A 15,968-nucleotide genomic window follows, 5' to 3' on the forward strand; every position below is an offset into this window, starting at 1 on the left:
GCTGCTTGGACCTTCGGTAGGTAGGACCTTCGGTACCTTGGAAGACGCAGCCGTTAGCTAGAGGATGCCCCCACTGCTACGTCACAACACGCAGTGATTAATCGCGTGCCCACTTTGTAGCGCGCCCGCCTGTTGCAGGCCGACGTGCCAGCGTGACAGGTGCTTGCAATGGTTCCCGACGTTCGTAACGGTCTCCCCATGTTGTTGAGTATGCAGGTTCGAGCAGGTTGCCAAGGACGGCGCCGCAACCACCGCCGTGATTGGATTACCGCAACCCGTTGCTTTAATTCTGTGTCATATCTTTTAGGTTTAAATTAATAGCAGCAAAAACAGCTATACGTAATACTCCTCGGAATGTACGACGTTTCAACCGGCGCAATACGAGACGCCATAACAACCTAAATATTCTTTTGACACCTAGGTTTCATAAAAGCTGATATCCATATGCAGCGATTCGAGCTAAGAGCCTTACGCAGGTTGCGCAGGGATTTCATCACTATTAGAGCGAATACTGAGCACCCGGCGGTGTAGTGTTAGGGTTCACTTGAATGGACAAACATATAATGTCCAACATTCTAAGGCAATCCCGTGGTTCAGCTTCACCTCGACGTGTCTGGAGTGACCAATTCGTGCCGCTAACAAAGCAAATTCGGCGAATAAAAGCAACGTGCATAATATTTCATTCAAAAATGTATCTGCGCAGCGGTAGTGCGTAACGTCATACTTGCATTGCATGATGCCTGAGCGCAGACCGAACTTTACGAGTCAAATCGTATGGCAATTTCTCACGGCCCCGGTGGACGCCGTCCGCCGGGGCTGGGCGCCGGTCTTAACTGCTGGACATCAGAATTCACCGAAATTTCATTGTTGGATGCATGAATTGGTCAATGAAGTGTATTGCGGTGAAGCTGAAACACAAGATGGTCTGAGTTAAGATACAAAGGTTTGCATGCGCAAAGTTCTGCTTTTGATATTAGGGCAGCAAAAAATTCGCTGCCTAGTCGCTCCATCACTTGCTGCAATGCCGTGAAAAATTCGATGCTTAGTTGTAACGGGGCCCAGCAGAGGGGGGGGGGGGGTTCGATAAACGCTTTTTCCCTTTCCTTTGTGCTTGTAAGCGCTGCGAAAGTAATAGTTATCGCTGGCACAGAAAGAAACTCCATAATCTGCTCTACGCACAGACAAAAAAGGACTCGCAACAAAACAAAGCAAAGATACCATTTTCAGCCTCTGATTTGCTTTTGTTGAGACTTTATTTAACACAGCTATCGAGTACTTTCAATGTAGCCACACAAAGGGAGCTGGCCAAAAGCGGCGACATTGCTGCTGTGACGTTGCGTGCGCACACGAAGAATGACCGAACTTTGAAGAACGCGAAAAAGGTGGAAACGTACTTTGAGATACTTTCTGAGTTATTTGTTCTTTTCTGGAGCAGTTGTATTGGCTCGGCTATTTGGCGGCCACTGCAATCGTCTAAGGACTGAATGCGCGGACGGAACATGTTTTAAAAGCGTTTCAAATGTCAAAAAAGCTAAAGAGGTGTTGAAGGAAGCCTTAAGCAAAAAAAAAAAAAAAAAGGCGCAAAGATCATTTGTGAAATAAAGCGCGATAAATAGGCCCTAAAAGGAAATTTCAGTGCTCAACAGCTTCGCAAAGGCACTTTAAATGCAATTTTTTCCAATGTAGTGTGTCCTCACGGCATGAAAGTGGCAGACCACCGACCTGTATCACAAAAACCGTGACAAAAACCTGTGACTTCAATGAAATGGGAAACAATAAGATATATCCCACTGGAGTGTGACAGTTGGATGGCCGGACCGATGGCTCGAAATGATATTACAAAATTTAAGGCTGCGCTCTCCGGCATACTCTGTTTCTTGAATAATTCGTGAACTGGGCAGTAAGTAGCAAAATGGCGTCTTAGCTGCAAGCGGCGCCGTTAAAATGACTTTTGTGAACAATTTGCTCTTTTCTGAGAAAGGCAGTTTCCTAGACCGTAGGAGCAGTTCTTACGGCTGTTACTAAAAAATAGGCGGAACGGCAACCCCGTTCATGCCGTCATTTGCTGCCCCTAAATCACCGTTGGTTGCCACTAACCACTTCACAGCCATATAATAATAAAGTAAGGCCTTACAGAAGGAACATCGCATAATAACAGTCGCATATGGACGGTGCCTGAAGAAAAAAAAAGTAGTAGAAAAAAAATTTGCTGTGTCTTCTGCGCCTTCCTGGGGCGTTCTAAACGCTTGGCATTTATGAGGGAATTCCAGTTCGTGCAAAGGTACGCGAAACGACGAAATCACGATTGTCTCACTGTCCTAGTTTACGCAGATGTGCAGTTGCTGCGCCTTCCCTTCCCGAGTCCCTGTGACGGGGCGTTTACGGCATCCTGCGCTCGATGCAGTCTCTAAATGTCACTTTGTTTCGCCGATGCGGGCCCATTTGTCCAATTGGTCAATCTCGTGCAATAGTGTGGATATACGCCATCAACACCCGCACGCTTTTGTTGGAAATGCAGCTCTCAAAGACGGCACTTTGAGACGAGAAATGCTGCATGCGCGCCTTGAGCACAACTGCCGCAGGGTGGAAGCAAGAAGGGACACGTAAGCGATTCTCTAAAGCTACCCTCGTTTGTGCTACTTCACTCCAATGAAAGAAATGGCGTCACTGGCAATTACGCCACCTCAAGTGGCATTCAAACCACAAGTGGCTGCAAGGGTAAAGTTCACAAGTGCAAAAGTGACGTAACCATACCAGCGTTTCTGGACAGTGGTGTCCGTAGGGGCCGCAGAAATGCGCAATCATGCGGCTATCAATGGGAAAAGAGCGTGTTTTTATATATAAATAGAAGTAGTACAGGGGCAGGTTTAGATTGATACAGAGGAAATTGTTCTGTATAATCATACTAATCCCCACAGAGACCGTGGTACCTCGGGAAACGCGCTAGCTTTATGTCATTTTGGGAGGGAGGAAAGTTCACGTAATTTTAGCTTAGGGAAACCCAAAGACTGGAAGTCGTTTTTGTTACGCACCAACCGCATAGTTCCGAATAATATATTTCGAGCAAATACTAAACCTCGGACTTATGCAAATAACGCACGCACGAGATAGTCGAATTTCGTTCCGAGGCGAGATTTGATTTTCAAAGTTTGTAGTGACGTTTTTACCACGCTATACTTATAATGCAACGGGAGGGAACCAAAATGGAGTCGTGACCAAGTTGCTTAATTTACTCTTTTGCGAGTGTAGTTGAAGTTGGAATTAGTTCAAAGGAAGCTCGAGGCAAAATAGCTTTTTTTTTTTGCAATCTCATCTTATAAGGCTCGCCTTCAATGAAGGCAATTCAATCAATCTGATCTTGTTAGCGCTGTCTTGGGGAAGTCGTGTGATATCGCAACCGACTGTTACGACCACGGTGCTTTCAAGTGACCAGAAATGTTAAAATAACCCGCTTATATGTCATCCCTAACGACGTCTCTTCCCGTATGACGTCAATTCCTCTCATCGAGGCAACACCGGACGCCGGACATTTATCCTCAAGGCTCTGACGGTTAGTACTATAGATGTTAAGCATTCACATAAAATACTAGTGAGAGTGAAAGCCAGGATCGCGTACACACGAACAAGCCAGGCACACGAACAAGGATTGTCAGCTACAAATGCGCGGACCGGAAAAGGCACTGGCGGATGTAGACCAACATCCGCCAGTGCAAGTTCGGGTTTGCCCGTGCAAGTTCGGAAGGCCCGCACCGCCCTTCTCCGTGGATCCGCAATTTCTTACGGACGTACTGTCACGCGCACGTCAGTAGGGCTAGCTTTCTATAATGTTGGCCGTCGATGTAAAGTTGGGGTATTCCTCAAACACATGCAGGTTACAGGCGTACTCACAGGAGCTTGTCGGTTTTATACGGTCGATGAGGGACAACTCGGAAATATCGGCTTGATCTAAAGTTACCGTTCGGAGTAAAGTTGGCGTTGCAGCAAAGCATACTAGATAATTTTTAACCGCAACTTTAACTTTGGCACAAATACGTGAGGGATACAGGCTCACGAACAAAGGTCATGTCATTAAAGGTATCCTTAATTTAAAGTTCGCATTCTGTATAAAGTTGATTGCCTTGGAAATTGTATTTCGGACATGAACAAGCAAGGGGCATGAAAGCTGACAAGTCCCAGTAACAGTTACAGTTTTCGTGGTCAAAACTGGACTGAGCGTGTTGGCTTCGACTTAGTAAAGCTTTAGGCTTCATCTCATCATCGTCAACGACGTCATCGTCGTCCTCATCCGCCGCCTACTTATGTCTGCCGCAGGACCAAGGCCTCACCCGTAGTCTTTCAACCACTCCTGTCTAGCGACGTCCGAATCCAACATTTAGCACGAATTTTCTTATTTCGTCACTGTCCATTGAGTTCGTTGTCTTCACCGACCCCGCGGACGGTCCACCTGTTGCCACATCTCCACATTACACGTCAAGTCAAACTGCGCTTGTTTCTCTCCGTTGGAGCTAGGATGTCTTGCACCTGAGTTTGCTTCCTGATCCGCGAAGCTCGTTGCTTATCCCTAAGCGTTACCCCCATCATACTTCTTGCCGTAGCTCTCTGGATTGACCAAAGTTGCTAGGTGTTTTGCTAGGTGTTTAGCTAGGTGTTGCTAGGTGTTGCTATGTGTTGCTGGGTGTTGCTAGGTGTCTTGCAAGGCGTTTAGCAAGTCCCCGAGTTTCTGCTTCTTAACTAACCACCGGTAGTACACATTGGCTGTATACATAAAAAAAAAAGCACCAGTTCTGGCATCTGCCCTTTTGCCGCATTGAGCATGGATGGCCAATTATGCGGTATGCATGATCAAGATTGCTAAAGCAGTTCATTTCAAACATTTTTTCTCTGCAAGGGGCAACTGTTCGCGCCACACGAGAGCACTTCCTGTAATATTTACATTTCAGTACTTGCAAATGTCACTCGTTATGCGTATTCTGTATTCTTGTGGATGGCTGGCGTGCGCTGCTTTATTTTCTGTTCCATTTTTTTGGTTGGTTAAGATCATTGGTTGGTTAAGATCACTACTAAGATAAGATCTTAGTAGTGTATAATTAATGTATAAGTGTTACTTGATAAAGGTAATGTTTTAGTTGAAGCGCGCTCCATACCGATCTTATACCAATTGAGCGCATGAAGCGCATGAAGTGTGTTTTGCCAGGGCGTGAGCTGTGCCCTTGATGTATGCCTCGTACCCAGGGGGCTCGGTGTTCCCCCAGGTGAAAGTTGTTCCCTTTTTGCCCGATCCTGCCCGTATCACTGTGATTCAAAATAAAACTGAATTGGCTTGGCTTGACTCGGTCATTCTTTTCGAGCTTATACGTTATATGATAGTGACGAATGTAACCTCACCCTAAAATTCAATGCCGGATTTACTTTTTGTTATGGGGTCAGCACTCGACTTGACCATGATGGTTATATTCGTCCACCTCTTCGATCACTTCCTTTCTTATACTAAAGTTTGAGGCTTTCTGAGTGTTTAGCATTGCTTTCGATTTATTCATATTCACCTTTAACCCTACGACGGAGATTTCTGAGTACAGTGGCTGAAGAATTATTTGCAACTGTTCTGCATCATGCCTAAACAAAGCAATGTCGTCCGCGAATCTCAGGTGGCTAATGTTTTTTTCGTTTAGTCGTATCCTAGAGTTTTCCAAATTAAGATTCCTAAGTATCCGGTCCATAACGAACGTTAACAACGTCCGGAGAGAGAGAATGTTAACAATTTTGGAGTTATTGTCTCATGCCGTTTCTGATAGCGAACTTGTGACTCTTCTGGTAACTTGTGCAGAATTATCCTGCCCGCACAATACTATCACCTAGCAGTATAAAAATATTAGGTTTGTAAAGATCATGAACCCAATCAGGATGGTTGCGGCTGGCGTTAGTACTGGATAATATCTTTCAAATGCCAATCTGAAACCTAACCATTGCGCTTTTGTGCGGATGTGCGTAAAATCTTGATCATTTTTATGTACGTGTTGAAACTGCAAAATATTTTTTTATTTCCTAAAACTTATTGGCGAAGACGGCGGGGTAAGCGAAGATGCAGGGGTAAGCGGGATGTCTGTTTCTCAACATCATTAGGATCTATGGAGCCACATACCTGCTCGACACACGTTCACATTCCATTGCTTTCGAATGGCTTCTTTCTCAACTACAATTATGTAAATTATTAAGCTTGTTCCACCGCTGGTCCAGTACAAGAAATTATTTACTTATTGTTTCAGGCATTCACATCTGTATGTGATGGTGGCTGGGATTATTAAAGGAGCAGGGGCCCCTAAATAATCCCACGCGCCCACGTCGGGCACGCCACCTTCTTTCCTACCGCACTACGTCCTGTTTCCCTAGCTCCCTATGGTGTTGCTCCGACAAGCTACTATTCCAGTTGATCGTCCTGTTTTTCCCTAGCTTTTTTTGTGCTCCCTCTTAGTCTCTCACGGAATCTTGGATATCGCACCGAACAAATCGTCGTGGTTCAACATCGTTTTTACACAACGCTGTGCTGCGTTAGGAATCGAACACTTATTTTATCGGACTTCAACCTTGCCATTCCACTAACTGAAAATACGAAGGAACAAACGGCGGCTCGGTGCTTCTCTGGTGGGACCGCCCTCCTGTCTGTTCTCTGCACTACAATTAAACGCTGTTACGCCGGTTGTTACAGTAAGGGAAACATATAAGGTTAAACATAAATTAGGATTCCAAGCCTATCCTAGCATTAATTTATCATGAAAAATCTGCTTCTGGCAAGGAGTATAGGCAAGGTAGGTGGTACGTGTCGTAGCCCTAGCAATATGTTGCTTGCGTATACCCTGCAGCCACAAGCGCGTTCACTAATAATGCGGCTCTAAATGTATCCCGGCAGTCCGATAACTCCTACATGAAAGAAATGAGTCTTCTGGCTGTTTCACCACTAATACCTGCAGAAAATTGAACTTTAAACAGTACTTGCCACATAGCGAGAAAAAAGAAAAGAACTTCCCCAGCTCGATAATTTAGTGGCTTAGTTTAGCTGCAAATCGGGCTTGACAGAATTTTGTACAAATAAGAGCTCCTGCCATGCTCCAATATTACGACGAGGTTAACTTCGGGGCATTGTCGAAGCCCTGGTACCAAGGTGAGTATCTTCTGTGGCAAAATATTTGAGGTTGGAGAGCTCATTTTTCTTTTCTTCCTCTCTGGCGCATAGCACTGCGAGTCACCTTTGCTCCCTGTGGAAGGAAACTGCCACTCAGTTCCCCGAATGTGGCGCCGCAGTAGTGTTTTATCCCTGCTCCACGATCCAAAGCCTCACTTCGAAACAGCTCGGTGAAGAAGTTCAGGGCTAGCCAATATTGGGAGCTATTTAATGGTATCTACAATAACTGAATAGTATTTAACTCGAATACTAAACACAGTATTTAACACAACAAGTTTTCTGAAGTTTTAGTGCGGAAGGTATAAAAATAAAACAGAAGTGCGCCACGGTATATGTACTAATTTGAGATCTGCTATTTTTTATAAACACTTACATTCAAAACAGCAGAAGCATGACAGGCAAGCTTAATGTGGACTAGGAGTAATGCTTGTTCATATCATGATCTCCACATATAACGTTGACCGGATAACTGTAAGAAGTATCCACATACGTAAATGCCTGTCGAAATACTGCGGAAAGGGATACTTTGTTTTAAACAACAGGTTTACACTCATCACAGGCTTACAAAAATCTGCTATAGGAGCTAAACAGCAGAGAAATTTATGGATATTTAAACAGCTTTGCGTCCTCGTGACGATAAGACATCGGTGTTTGAAACTGACTATCGACAGATGTGAGCTGTAGCCACAAACTTCGTTTGATGCTAGCTTAGTTGGGTCTGAACGAACGTCCCGTAGCTGCCTGTTGAGAACTCACCTGGGCTATTCTCCCGTAAAACGACGGGTGCCGCATCCGTGCTCAGAGCAAGGCGAGCGAGAATGAGGCAACCAGTCGCACTTGTAATTCTGAGCCCTGTAACGTCCAGTTCCCCAGATTTCCCTAGCGGTGCCCCCCACGTGCCCATCACTCCGCGCGGCACATCGTCTGGAGCCGGCTTCCGGAAATGGCCGCACTACCTGGCGGCCTGAGGGGCCTAGGGTGGCCCTGTCTGGGTGGGAGACACTCACCTTATCGCGGATCTGCTGCCTCATCTTCTCGCGTTCCTCCTCCATCCGCCGATGCTTCTCCTTCCGTCTTTCCTCGGCTTCCCGTAGCGCCTCGAGCCGCTCCTGCTCCGCTTCGGCTTCGGCTTCTTTGTCTTCCGAGGTCTCCCCGTCCCCTCCGATCTGGCCTGCATGCGGAAAAGAGAGGGGCAAAGCGTGAGCGAGCTCCCCAGCCGGGGAAATGCGCTCACTTGTGGACTGTCGCAGCCCCACGCCGCCCAATTCCGCCTCGGGATGGCGTCTGGCGCCAGGTGTTCGTGGCGCTGGCTCCTACTTTTCGATCTCAACTGCGCGCCCCGCCAGAGCGCCCCGGGCCTGGAGGGGCCCCCGACGCTCGCGCTCAGCGCCGCGACCGGCCGCCCGCGGAAGGCGCCGCGCCCCCTCCGCTCGCAGCAACGCCGGCCGCCACCGCGCGCGCGACACCAGTTGCGCGACCGCCCGCCTCAAGTCCACCTAGCGAAATACACTATAGCTGGCACCTAGAGACCGAACGGCTTCCACTATTGAGGGCGTACGCTGCTTTCTTTCCTGAAGACGAGAATCGGGAGAAGTGCACGAACGTACGGTTTTGCGAAACGAAGAAAAAAGTGTTCATCTCTGGCTACGCTTCGATTACTTGCGCCGGAGGTTGCGATTTAAGAATAATAAAAAAAACTGTTGGGAAACGAGACACGCAGCCGGACAGAAGAATGTGGGGTGGAATTGGGAAACGAAAACAACAAAAACGAGCGACGGGGCGCCCAGACAAGAAGGCAAACCAGGAAAAAATTAAGGGGTCGTTTTTATAGCTATTGCATTCACTCTTAGTAACCACGAATTAGCCTCGCACGGAAGCTGGCCCATACCAAGGCATAGAATAGAAGCAATCATTCCGACTTTCTTGTCTGTGCAAAGCACACTTCGTAAATTTTGTGTTTTTGCATTGCAAGTTTGCCCGGAACGGTACAACGTCAGCATCGCGCGCATTCTAGCATTTTGCCCATGTTACCAAACCTTTTAATGAGTTTCTCGCAATTTCGCCAAGCCGTTTCTGATCAGCATTTTCATACCAGCAATTATTTTAGGGCTCTTTAAGACGCCGAAAGACATAGAACATCGTTGATTTTGATCAAGCAACGTTGTTTTCCTTCGGGCCGGGAATATACACCACATGAATTCCACACTGTATGAGTGGTAACTAAAGTAGTTCAATTTCACTGGGTGAATTGGCAAAATTGACTACTACACCAGATTTCGCTGGGGAAACGTTACACATATTTTTATGAGTCGTGTGATGCAGTGCCCGTTGCCATGCCCTACTTCTTTATCAAAAAGAAAGGAACATTCGCACACGTAAGAAAATTTAAAACGAAAGGGAAAACGTCAAATTTTCCGGCAAGCTCTCGGATTGATTTTTGTGGCGCGAGAGCGGCCAAGGCCAAGGAGCGGTTTCGTCGCCTTCCGCAACTGACTGGACATGCTCGCATCCCGACGTTGCCGCGTTTTAATCAGGCCTTCGTACTTCCCTAACTTGCTGTAGACGGTTTAGTGCGGATCGCAGTTAAGCTGCTTATTCGCTCGTGCACTCTCGCGTCGACTCATTCTATTTTTTTCGTCCGTGCTGTAACGTCGTGAAGCCCCTAAACCGCTGCATGAGCGGCTCAAATTTTCCTTTCGTTCTTTCTCAGTCCTCCTTCCGGGCAGGTAACCGATCGTCCGCGAGAAACCGACAAATATAAGAGGCAAGACCCGGAGGAAGCAGGAAGGAAACAAAAATGAAAAAAAAAAGAACACGAAAACCTTGTATAATACAAGCGGGGTAGACGGCAGCCGGCGTGCGACACTCAACACGGGGGCGGTTCCCGCCCCGCCGTACTAAGGGGAGCCCGTCGACGACCGCAACCGCTTTTCAATCACAACGTTGTGCAAGGCGAGTGCGTACGCCTGTGACACGCTGCTTCGATCCGCTCGTTTGTTCGGCATGCGGGGAATATTTAAGGCCCCACCGCACGGAGCAGGGAGTCGCAACGAAAGAAAAAATACAGAGGCCCGGAGGAAACGTCGGGGCTCGTCATTGTGTTGTTCGCACCGTTTTTTCGGTGCGCTGCCCGGATTAAGTGAGCGTGGAGAAATTCGACGCGCACAATGCGCTGATGAAAGACTTTGAGGTTCTCAGAAGACGAGAGAATCTTTCCACCGTCATAACTTCACGACAAAAAGGAAATCATTCCGGGCTCGCGGAAGCGAACAAAAGGTGCAGCCTTGTGGACAGACATTACGCCCCGCTCTCGTACACGAACACAATGTTTTCGAAGACTTAGTCTCTATCCTCCTGGTTTAGGATGTGGCAAGCAGTGACTTACAGCTCACTAAATGGTCATCTTAAATGTAAATGGCATTATACGCTTGGGGAAAGAAATACAGAGCGGGAATCGGGTTTGTATGAGCTTCTGCTAGTAAAAATGAATTATTGCAGTGCCATTAATAATTTAGCGGTGGTCTAAATATAGCAAAATGTTCAGTCAAAATGTAATGCTTTGGTTTGCTATTTACAATGAGCCTGATGCAGTCCGCTTTGCCAGTCATCCCAAGAAGGCACAAATTCAGTGTCCCCTTGTCGCTTGTGTCCTCGAGCTCCGATTCCGGTGAAGGAACCTTTTTTTGAGAAACTCTCTGTGCAATGGCAAACCAACATGCGTCTATTCTTGTTAAGTGTATAGTAGCAGAATGGAACTCCCATTTGTGTTGCTACCGCCTCATCCAGATGGTTTTGCTTAGTTCTTAACGACTTTCACCGTAGAGCGCATACCGACGGCTCTCTGTGGAACCTCCTTGACGTTTTCGAATGGACACCGTCTTCCTCGTCGCCCGTCGAGCTGGCTCAGCGGCCAGGGCGTTGTACAGATGGGCACAAGGTCGCAGGTTTGATTCCTTGCCACGGAGGTCGCATTTGTGATGGTGGCGAGAACAAATAAAACGCTAGTACGTACGCGGTTCTGGCGTGCGATATTGATTCTCAAGCTGTCTAATGTAAAGCCATTCCCCACGAGTCGCCTTAAAATCAAAGTGTAGCTTCGGTACGCAAAATAGCAAATTTAAAATTTTGCTTCTTTGTCGCAGAAAGCAATTCCTAATGCGAGTTTGCTCTGGCCCTCTCCTTGCAACACCGACGCTTATGAAAAAAAAAATCAGGCTTACTAGCTTATCTTGTCCCATCCATTTGTCAATGGCAGTGAAGGTGGCGCAGTGGCAATTCCAGCCTAAAAGAGCGGATTTGTTTGCTACATCCTGGCAATTCTATTGGAAGGCGGAGAAATAATCCAGTTTTCTTTTTTCGAACAACAATGCGCTGATTACACGACCAAACAGTGCGATCAGCCTAAACAGCGTGCTTTGAGAGGGCTTGGCAGCAGACATGTTGTTGCAGAGTTTTAGTGTGTCTGGCTAGAGCTGGTTGGGGAATAAACTCGCCAGTCTATTCTATTTTTCACATAAATGGCTAATAAAGCTTGCTACATTTTAACGGTCCCACGTGTAGCGCGAGTGAACGCTATTGCAACAGCAGAAGGCGGTTATGCAGTCGCCGGGCCCCACCGGCCAGTTAAACGCAATCTCCGATGTGCCATTAGCCCGAAAAACTGGGAGGACTGCCAATAGGCTAGCCATTGCTCCAACGGCTGCTCAAGTCTCGTCGTGGCAGCCCGGCCAGTAAAGACTTGAGTTGAGAAACGCAAGCCATAAGCGGTATCACTTAATGTTGCAAATATCCGTCCTTGCGTCTGCCTTGCGCTTCATAACGGCCCAGTGGATTTCGCTTGGCGAAACGCGGGGCTGCTGATGGCGCACCACAGCAACGCACATTTGCGTTTTTTTTTTCACTTGTAAGAACAGAGCGAAGGATGTCCGGACCCTCACTGCCGCAGCATCGTGGAGCGGGGCAGAGCGCGCACGGAACAACAATTCGCGGGCCACTGCGCGCTCCCGACTGCTGATTTACGATACGCGCGCTTTCGCGTATACCCTCGTCCTTGTAAAGTTTTGTTTTCCGTCCTGTGGGCGTATGGAGCCGGTTAGGAACAATTCATAATAAAAACCAAAGCGGCGGTGCAAAAAAAAAAAAGAAAAGAAACGAAAACAAATGAGCCAAAATAAAACACGCAATGCAGCACGCGCCCGCCCCCTACGCACAGCCGTCGTCCTCTTCTCCTCCACTGCGGGCCAATGCCTCCGGCGGCTGCATCGCGTAGCGCGTTAGCCATTGTTTACCGCACTCATTTGCTGGGAACACGGCCACGCATCGCAGAACTCTGGCGCTATACAGCAGCGCACGCGACGCGCCCCCTTCTAAAGCTTCCCTCGTGTCAGCCTACTCGGATCTGCCGTACGGCTGGGAGTTCGTGGTCGGCTGGAAAGCCTGAACATTTTACACAAAACAAAAAGAGAGGAGCGGCATAACCGTTTCCCTTCCCAAACGCCAGAAAAGGCTACGGGACGGTGGAAGGAAAAGTGACGGTGCATCGACGAAGTCTGGACGCTACAGTCTTGGCGCCCGCCAAGATGGTACCCTGCAGACTGAATGATAGCCGTCGCACAGTTCTTATATGTGCTAAGAGAGTTGAGCAAGCGGAAAGTGAGCGTAGGCGGCGGGAATAAGGGAGCAAAAAAGTCGAAGTTGCCGACGCTTCAACAAAACAACAATGAAGCAAACAGCAGCGATGGTTTCGAGGCGGGATGGTTATGCAGGCCTTTCAGAGACGGATTGTGAATCCGTGAGGCGCAATGGAGTCCGAAACTCGAAGGCTGGGCGACGCCGTCCGACGAAACACGTCAATGTAGGAAAAAAAAAAACCACCGTATAAAAAAGAAACTTACCGTGGCCGCCTGAGCCCAATAAGAAAAAAAAATTGTTCCTCATTGCAAACTCTTGACACGGTATCGCTTCAGGCAACTCTGGACTTGCATGTAAGCGCTCGCGTTGCCTGAATTTCTCTATCTGGCGCAGAGGCCCTCTAACTAATGTCTACAACGTCACAAGAACCACAACACTGTGGTAGTATCCGTTATAAACCCAGTGGGGAACAGTATCCCTAATTTGGCCAGGGACGAAAAGTCTTACACTGCCTGTGGGTTCGAGGATAGGTTTAACTTTAAAAATGTAGATTATCAGCAACAAGGTGACTGTGTATGGGGAAAACGCCTGCAGGCGACCTGAATCTTATCGAAACGACAGTTAAGCTGTGGGGCTTCTGGCGCTAGTTACTTTTGCCTTGATCTTCCTTCCAGCATATTGAAGAAAAGATAACCGAAACCTTTTTAACCAAAAAAATGTTTCACCCCGTACAGAATGCAATGGCAATAAGAAATAATTTCGTTCATGGTTGGTTCGCTACCAAGTGCGAATAAAAGCCATAGCATCCGACAGACGGACATTTCTTTTTCGGGTTGGGAAGAACGGTCAGAAAAAGACCGGCATTGATTTTCTTTTTTGTCTGAGTGGATGAACGGAACACTACCTGACGCTAACGGTGGCAGATATATACGCCGGGTTCATGCGGCCGGCAAGCACGGCGACGTATGAACATGGCATATCGGAAACAGTCACCTCAGAAAACTATCCGTTGGTGCGTTTCGCCACAACAAAGTTTGATTTAAAAAAATGGCAGACTATTCCTCGAACCGATAAAGTGAAAATACCAGCGCTGCTGCTCTGATGTTGCCACGACGTTGCCATATATCACTGCGATGGTGCTACTATAAAAAATTACGCTCACCTCCCCTCGCGGGAACCCTGGTGTGATGCAACGCATCTCATGGGGGGTTCCATTGGCGTTTTCCATCGGATTGATTACGGTTATAGCAGGGATTCTCACGCGAAGGGGAGGTGGGCGGACGACCGTCGACTGAGACCGCCGGAGCGCGGCATGCCGCTTTATATTCACAGCGCCCGAAGGAGAGGAGAGCGCGGAGAGAGAGAGTACTGCACATGCGCAGCGCGCGCAGCGCGGCCCACCGGCGCCTAGCAACGGAGTGAGAGCGCTCTGCGCCAACCCGCAGCTATTTGGGAGAGAGTGTTCGCTATCGGAGAGAGGACAGAAGGAGAGGCGCAGCTGTGCGGACAACGCCGGACAGACGCAGGAAGGACAGAGGGGCGAGCATGAGATGCGTTGCAACTAAAATTGCGGTTGTGATGCGGTGTACAAAGACGCAGGTACGATCCCGGCCCCTGCGGCCGTTTTTCTGTTCGGGGCAAAAAGCGAAAACGCCCGTGTGTAGAGATTTCGGAATCACGCAAAGATCCTTAGGTGGTTTAAATTAATCCTTAGTCGTCCACTATTTGTGCTCCTCGTAGTGCAATTGAAGCTTCGGTGCGTAATGGCCAAATATATCAAAGGTTATGTGATTAGGATGCGATGCTAAACGAAATGGTGGCAAAGATGTTGCGGTTGTCCTCATCGGCGGCGAGTATCTGCTTCGCGTTCTGGCACCGCAGGCTCTTGCCTCCTACTCCTCCACGATGCCTTCCGCAGCTGGACTCTTAATCTGTGCACGATTTCAATCTCGAGAACGGCGTCGCTCTCGCAACTGCTCAGTCGGCAACTGCTCCCAACGCGCTATCGCAAGTGATCTACCGTAACCACACAGCACATCTTTTATTGACTCCTGTTACGTATCGACTGTGCGTGCGTGCGTTCGTGCGTGCGTGTAGGCGTGTGTGTGCGGGCTTCGACGGCACGCCGTGATACTTTCCCGCATAGCACTAGTGACGTGAGAGAGAGAATAAATATTTTTATTTATCGAGCAGAGGCTGATGTATGGGTATCGCCCCGTGGAAAGCATCCCTAGAGGAAGATCACTTGCGGCGCTGATTCCACTCCAAGAATACAGCGTGGCCAGAATCCTCGTGAGCGTGCAGGAGCTTGCCGCAGCGACCTCTCCGGCTCTGCGAGAGTACTTGTGCGTGTGTGTGTGTGCTAGGACTGCCTTCCCTCACCAGGACGAACGGAAAGGTAGTCCGTCCTTGGCACCCGTGGAGAACGTTTCTCTGCCCGTTCGAGTTGTCCTGTTGTAAACACGCCAGTGTGCTGCTACCTGTATCATCGCTGCTCTATATTGGCCGCGTATTTAAAAAAGTTAAATGTGGCTCTTGGCTCTCCATCGTCGGAACAGAGCCAACTCCCCTGCAAGAAGCTCGTTCACCACGCTACCACGACATGACGGAGGTCGTCTCTTCGACGCCTCACCCCATTTAGCACTCCCAATCAGACCGACAAATTTTATGCTCTCTCCTCACGCGAGGGAACGCTCGCGTCGCTTCCGTGCTCACTCACAGACGGCGTTATTTCCCGCGTGCCCATAGGGTGCCTTGGTGCCAAAGCGGCGATGGACGTCGAGGCGGGGCACCCTAAACGCTTCCGCACCCAACGTACACGCTCTCCGTTGCCGCTCTAGGATTTGTCAGCATATTACTCGGTGTTTTGTGAAATCGTTTCGATGTTGTTGTTGTTGTTGTTGTTGTTGTTGTTGTTGTTCCTCTTCTAGTGGCACATACCCACGTGGAGGATTGGCCAAGAAACGGGGTGGCTTTTTGGGGCTAACACGCCCACCTCATAGCCCTATATAATCAGCCTGTGCGCGGGCGCGAGCGTTGGACGGTGCGTCGACGCGAATGCGTGCCCAAGAGAATGCGAAGGCTCGCCAATGTTGCATCTTTTTCTGCGTGTGCGTTTTCTGCCCCTCGTATTCTTTCTTTTATCGAATCAATCGATCAC

The 15,968-nt window shown here is 48.4% G+C and overlaps 1 protein-coding gene across 4 annotated transcripts in view; it reads right to left on the reverse strand.

Moving 5' to 3' along the window:
- Cpx (synaptic transmission protein complexin) overlaps positions 1–15,968 on the reverse strand; it is a 682,070-nt gene that overhangs the window by 33,437 nt on the left and 632,665 nt on the right. For all 4 annotated transcript variants that reach the window (XM_077687874.1, XM_077687872.1, XM_077687871.1 and 1 more), the window contains one exon: positions 8,185–8,348. In XM_077687874.1, the coding sequence (XP_077544000.1) occupies positions 8,185–8,348 (164 nt within the window). The remainder of the gene's footprint in view (positions 1–8,184; positions 8,349–15,968) is intronic.

The sequence above is a fragment of the Haemaphysalis longicornis genome, unplaced genomic scaffold (genome assembly GCF_048455015.1).
Source record: "Haemaphysalis longicornis isolate Haplotype H1 unplaced genomic scaffold, Haemaphysalis longicornis Haplotype H1 scaffold_1, whole genome shotgun sequence".
Classification (NCBI taxonomy): domain Eukaryota; kingdom Metazoa; phylum Arthropoda; class Arachnida; order Ixodida; family Ixodidae; genus Haemaphysalis; species Haemaphysalis longicornis.